General features: G+C 43.1%; 1 protein-coding gene across 1 annotated transcript in view; it reads left to right on the top strand.

Moving 5' to 3' along the window:
* RIBC2 (RIB43A domain with coiled-coils 2) overlaps positions 1–6,096 on the top strand; it is a gene marked incomplete at both ends in the record, with an annotated part of 6,657 nt that extends 561 nt beyond the window's left edge. Inside the window, 4 exons of the mRNA XM_009077090.1 lie at positions 817–1,161; positions 1,409–1,527; positions 4,204–4,431; positions 5,930–6,096. Of these exons, the coding sequence (XP_009075338.1) occupies positions 817–1,161; positions 1,409–1,527; positions 4,204–4,431; positions 5,930–6,096 (859 nt within the window). The remainder of the gene's footprint in view (positions 1–816; positions 1,162–1,408; positions 1,528–4,203; positions 4,432–5,929) is intronic.
* Between the last annotated feature and the right edge of the window lie 328 nt (positions 6,097–6,424).

A 6,424-nucleotide genomic window follows, 5' to 3' on the forward strand; every position in this document is an offset into this window, starting at 1 on the left:
TGTAAGAGGAGCCATTGCTGAGTCAGAACACGTAGCCACATAAATATTCCATGCTGTCCCCTGACCTCAGACCCTCTGTGCTTGGCATGCTTTCCTGCACTATCAGGTGACAAGGTCCCACAGCCTGAGCTCTCTGTGAGCTTCAAGAGGAACTGGATTGGAGCTGCCAACTTCCATGCTGTGCTCCTACAGCTGTTTTCCTGGCTGGAAAATACACCTGTCAGGCTCTAACTCTTAGGACACTGCCAGGTGCAATGTGGAATCTGGCAGCAGGGGAAATGATCTTTTCTTCTGAGTTATATTTAAATAGCTACAATGGCTGGTTTAGGGCAGGTTGTTGTTTGTTTTTCTCAAAATGCTGTAATTGGTTTAGTTTTAATTAAATGGGCAGTAGCTATTAAGCTGTTCAAAAACTGTTAGTGCCAGCCAATGATTTTAGTACTGTAGTTAGAAAAATCATTGGAACTATGGAAGAGCTGTCTATATTGCTTCATTGGGAACTCCATTTGTGTTTGCTGCTTAATAAGCAACATAATATATTTCAGTTGTAGCTGTTAGCTATGAGTGAATGGGAAGAACTGGTTAACAGTACATTTAGTGTGCTCCTGCAGGTTTTCATCGAATGAAACCTCATAGTTCTAGGAGTATCATTGTCTTTGTTTTTCATTGTAACATTAATAATCTTATGTTGTGAAAGTTTGAAGACTTGCATTCCATTTAGTCATCTTGAAAATTGTATTCTCATCTTATGTGTTCACTTCATCGCACATGTGCACCTCTAAGAGTTATGTTTTCATTGTGCTGATTTTTCTCTAGCTAATAAAATGAAGGAGAATGACAAGATCATATGTCTGCTAGAAGAACAGCAGAAAAATGAAATCAGAAACATCAATAAGGCCCTCAATGAATTTCATAAGAACTTTCAGACACCAGAAACAAGACGTGAATTTGACCTGTATGACCCACAAGCCCTGAAGAAGGACAGACCTGCTCGGATTTCGGACACTGATCCTCGATGTACTATATCTGGTTTGCAGAAGTTCATGGGTGAAGACTTAAACTATGATGAGAGGATGAAGTACCAAAAGGAGCAGTCAAGAGAGTGGTCTCTTCAGCAGCAGAGAGACTTGAGGAATGCTTTAGCTGACCAAAAACTGGCAGGTAACAAAAAAGCTAATATAGTTTTAACATGCATTTTCATTTTAACACTGTCAGACTGTTAAGACAAGAAAGGTTACATAACTGATTGATGAATCACCTGAAATCCTAAAATGGAAAGCTCTGATGGTAGGATTTGGAAATACTTATGTAATTCAGCCTGCTGTATCTATAGCCCCTCCCCCTGGTTTACTCATATGGCACATTCTCTCCATGAATATTGACCATATTTCATTTTAATCTAATGTAGATGATCTTCATGACAAGTTTAGGGTTGAACTTGATCATAAAGCTATGGAGCAACACCGAAAACAGGAGGAAAGCAGACGTGCAGTTTGTGCAGCTACTAAAGATTTCAACAGAGCACAGGTAAATTAATCGGGGGTTGGTTTGTTTGTGTGTTTAAAGAAGTGGAGAGACAGAAGGAAAATAAGATGGGCAAAACTACAACGAGTAGTGGTGTTTTCACAGAGATTTCTTAGCAGCTAACTCGTAAGGTTGTTTCAGTAATTGCAAGATAGATTTCATTCACTTTTTCAACTGAATAAAGGATCCAGCGATCTAGCTATGCTCTACCTAGTTAGCCTCTGCCAAAATTGCCCCACCTGGTTCTTAGCTTGCTGACTAGCAGCAGCAGCAACTCCCCAGTCTCTTAGGGACTTTGAGCCTGTAAACCAGGGTAGAGCAAAGCCTCCCATGCTGCCTTCTGTTTTTTTAATACTAGTCCTTGTATGGCCTTACCTGTGTCTGTCTTCTTTTCTTTTGCCTTGTGTGGAAACATTGCTAACAGCAGTTTTTTGTCTCTATTGCTTATGTTAATTCCCCACAACCACTGTTCTTTGGCACTTTAGCTGCCTCTTTGGTACTTGTGTACAATGTCTCTTGATTGCTTACCAAGGTTGCCTTGGAACCTTTTGAAACAAGACATAAGCCTTTCTCTGTCTTCATATCATTTCAGCCCAGAAAGCAAATCAAATCCTGGGCTGCATCAAAAGGAGTGTGGCCAGCAGGTTGAAAGAGGTGATTCTCCCTCTCTACTCTGCTCTCATGGGACCCCACTTGGAATACTGCACACGGTTCTGGTGTCCTTAACATAAGAAGGACATGAAACTATTGGAGCAAGTCCAGGGGAGGCCACGAAGTTGATAGGAGGACTGAAGCAACTCCGCTATAAGGACAGGCTGAGGAAGTTGGGGCTGTTCAGCCTGGAGAAGACTGCATAGAGACCTCAGAGCAACTTTTCAATTTCTGAAGGGCCTACAGGGGACCCAGAGAGAGACTCTTCGTTAGGAGCTGCAATGATAGAACAAAGAGTGATGGGTTCAAACTGAAGGAGGGGAAGTTTGGGTTGGATATTAGAAAAAGTTTTTTCCTGTGAGGGTGCTGAGACACCGGCACAGGTTGCCCAGGGAGGCTGTGGCTGCCCTGACCCTACCCTGGCAGAAAGTCAATCAGAGAAAAAACCCTGTGCAGTAAGATAAACAAGAGCATGACAGATAATCATAGAATCACAGGGGTTGGAATGGACCTTACAGGTCATCTAGTCCCAACCCCCACTGCCATGGGCAGGGACACCTCCCCACTAGACCGGGATGCTCAAAGCCTCATCCAGCGTGACTTTGAACACTGCCAGGGATGGAGCAGCCACAGCCTCCTTGGGCAACCTGTGTCGGTGTCTCATCACCCTCATATTAAAATCTTCTTCCTAATATCTAATCTAAATTTCCCCTCTTTCAATTTATCCCCATCACTCCTTGTCCTGTCATTGCAGTTCCTAACAAAGAGTCTCTCTCCAGCTTCCCTGTAGCCCCTTCAGATACTGGAAGGTTGCTCTGAGGTCTCCACACAACCTTCTCTTCTCCAGGCTGAACAGCCCCAACTCTCTCAGCCTGTCTTCACAGGGGAAGTGCCCCAGTCCTCTTACCAACTTCTTGGCCTCCTCTGGACTTGCTTCATCAATTCCGTGTCCTTATGCTGGGGACGCCAGAACTGTGTGCAGTACTCCAGGTGGGGTCTCATGTGGGGACTTTTTCCACGTGCGTGTGCCAACCAGTGAACTACTGATCAGCAAGAGAAGTACAAACCTGTTCTACATAACTCATAAAGTGACTATGTTCAAGCCAGTGATTTTTGAACAGAGCATGAGACACTCTTGGACAAACTGGAGACAGTTGTCCACTGATCTGTTGCAGTCAAGATGGATGTGTAAAGCTGTGCGTGCAAGAGACAGGCCTGGCAGCCTGTGTGCCTGAGCAGGAAGGAGATTTTCTGTCTCCTGTCCAGTGGGAGGCTGGAACTATGCATTGTGCCAGATGGTTTAGTTTATCCCTTACAGAGAATGAGGATTAGAAATAAATGATGGACAGCATTATCTACCTCAAACTAGTTTCCTTAGAATAGTTCTTCTGTGGAAGGTAATTGTGTTACAGTAAAATCATTCTATTTGCTTTCTGGAGTTTTGTAAGGGGAAAATTTCATCTGAACAGGAGACTGTGGCCTTATAGTCGGTGTTAGGAACAGTGATTTCCATAGGAAATGCATATGATGATTTCTAGTATAACAGATATAGTCACATAATATGATTCAAATTTGCATGTTATATCTGCAAACAGATTCAAGGCTGTGTCCTCAGACTTTACACTGACATCTCCTGTCTCTGTTCTGAGGGCTTACCCACACTCTCCACCTGAATTCAGTATGTCACATATGTTTCAAGGCTAGTGATTTGAGATTGTCAATTTTTATCATAAATTTCTTCAGTATTGTGTCTGGCCTCCAAATACTCACTGATACTTGCTTGGGGGTAAATGTGAAATTATTTTTTATTTACTTCTGGCTTTTCTTATGAAAATTATTCTGACAACACTACAGAAATGTTTGCTAGTAGACCTTTGATTTTGGCCAGTAAGACCATGATCATAGTATTTGTATGTGATGCTTTTGACAACTGTATGAAAGTTGGAAAGAAATGTTATGATAGGTTAACTTAATTTCATCCCTTAGTTCATAAAAAAAGCATCATTTCTCTCCTTCCACTGAATGTAGGTTGCTGAACTAGCTGAGAAGAAGAGGTTGGAGAAGTCTCAAAACCTGAAGGATGACATGGATGAAATTTCCTACCTCCTTAATGGAGATTTACTTACCGAAAACCCTGACCAAGCAATCAGTCGCTTTGGTAAACATCGTCTGCTCATGGATCGATGGAAGGGAATGAGTCAGGATCAGCTGATGGCAATTCGTGACTCCCAAAAGGACCAAGTTCTGGAGAGACAGGTATGTGAGCTCACATGCATGTTCTGTATTCCTGGTTGTAGTAGTATTATAGACCATGTTTGTAGAAGAAAACTATCCTTGTTTGCCCTGCATGTCCTGTTGTAGGACTCTTTTCCATAGATCTGCATTTTACCCAAACTTTGATCAGTCAGACTGAACACAGTGTCACTGAAGCAGCTGGAAAATGTCGTGGAGCAGCAGGAGTAGGCTGGAGCCCTAGAGTTGGGCTGGGAGGAAGGTTGCTGTGGAGCCCAGGGCCAAGGAGCCTAGGGAACCTTGGGGCATGGCCCGTGGTGGTCCAGCTGAGGAGCAAAGTCCTGCAGAGCCTGAGACACAGGCGTCATGGTGCAGTTTAGGACCTGAGACTGCACAAGCTGGCTGCAAGGGATGACCTTTGCAGGAATGGACTGCTCCATGGGGGAAGAAAAGCTAGGAGCTGAAGGTGAAAGCAGGGCAGGCCAAAGCAGCATTCTCATGCTCAAGGCTACCCCAGCAAGACAAATAGAGCAGGCCCAGTGATCTTGCTCACACATCTGTCGTGGTCCTAAAAGTTCATGAATGTGATAGAATGTAATGTCTACTGTCCCACACCGGTATGAGCCAAGCTCTAGAACAGAATTACAATAGGAACACTAAATATTGCTCATAGTGGCTTCTCTAAAGGATTGTGAAGTAGGCAGAGTGAAGACATCTAGCCTTCCTCTGCAGCCACCACTGTTCAGGACTAGGTATTGTGAAGTAGAAAGCTGCTTGGCTCAGTGCAGAGGCTGAACTCATGACAGCTATGGAATAACTGCTCAGTTGTACATTTTAATCTCTGTAATACCATAGGCTACACTATGTCTTACCTTAAAGCTGAAGGCAGACTTGTCATTTTCCTGGCTCTCCTGTGACCCTAAAGTAAACCCATTCAAGTGGTTAAGGTGGCAGAAAATGAGTGCAAGCAAGAAAAGGGAGTTTGTGCAGGCCTGATTTCTTAGTTCAGTTCAACGTGATGTCAGAAGAAATGAGGCAGAGGAAAAATCAGTTTGGGTCTACTGATGTGGTGTTGATGGCTTGGTTATTTCACAGTTAGCCATATTATAAGCCATACTGATGTCTATGCTCTTCTCACCTCAGGAAGTTAAAACTCTTGCTAACAATTTTAAAAGGATAATAAAATTCTCCCTTGCTGCTCTGCTATTTTAGAGAGCTAGTATGTCAGAGAGAAATGGTAATCTAGTGGTTAACTAACTCCTGCCAGGCAGCAGGTCCTAATTTTGTTACCTTGCTCAGAGGTGGGAGTCTGCCTTGCTCCGTGGAAAAGAACAGCTCTCTGATCTGCAGTATCTTGCTCCTGCCTGGTTTGGAAGTCCTTACTCTCTTCTCCCCGTTTCAAATGCTACCCCTAGCGTTCAGTGAAGGCAATTTGGGTGGGCAAATTCACCAGTACATTCTTTATGTACTCTGTTTCATCTTTGAACAAAGAGAAAACGAGGCATTTTTGTCATCCCTGTAGAGGCTGGAAGAGCAGGAGCAGCAGAGAGATGCTGAATGGGACAGAAAACGCATGGAGGATGCCAGAGTGCAGCTGCTTCTGGAGCAGCGCGAGAAACGGCAGCGTCGGGAGCTCTGCCAGGAATTGGATAACATGAACGCAAAGCTCTCTCGGGAGCAGAGAGCAAAGTAAGTACCAAAAGAGGGGAGTTCTTTTCAAAGAAAAGTCTTTACCATTATTAATTGCTTGGCTTTCAAAGAGCTATTTTACTTGTGTTCTTTGTTTAAAGGTCATACTTTTGAAAAAATCAACAATGCATTTTGTGTTTTTTTCCAGTACTGTTTAAACAGCCTTCAAAAAGTAGGTTTTGAGTCTTAATGACTTGAGTGTATGGATTAGGAGCTGGAAGTCTTGGAAGTGTTCCACTGACAACAGACTGGTTTTTTAGGTAGCAAAATAGAGAGTAAATACAATTGGATATGAAGAAAATGATATTAAAATATGTTTTATTATATA

Source organism: Acanthisitta chloris, unplaced genomic scaffold (genome assembly GCF_000695815.1).
Source record: "Acanthisitta chloris isolate BGI_N310 unplaced genomic scaffold, ASM69581v1 scaffold17016, whole genome shotgun sequence".
Classification (NCBI taxonomy): Eukaryota; Metazoa; Chordata; class Aves; order Passeriformes; family Acanthisittidae; genus Acanthisitta; species Acanthisitta chloris.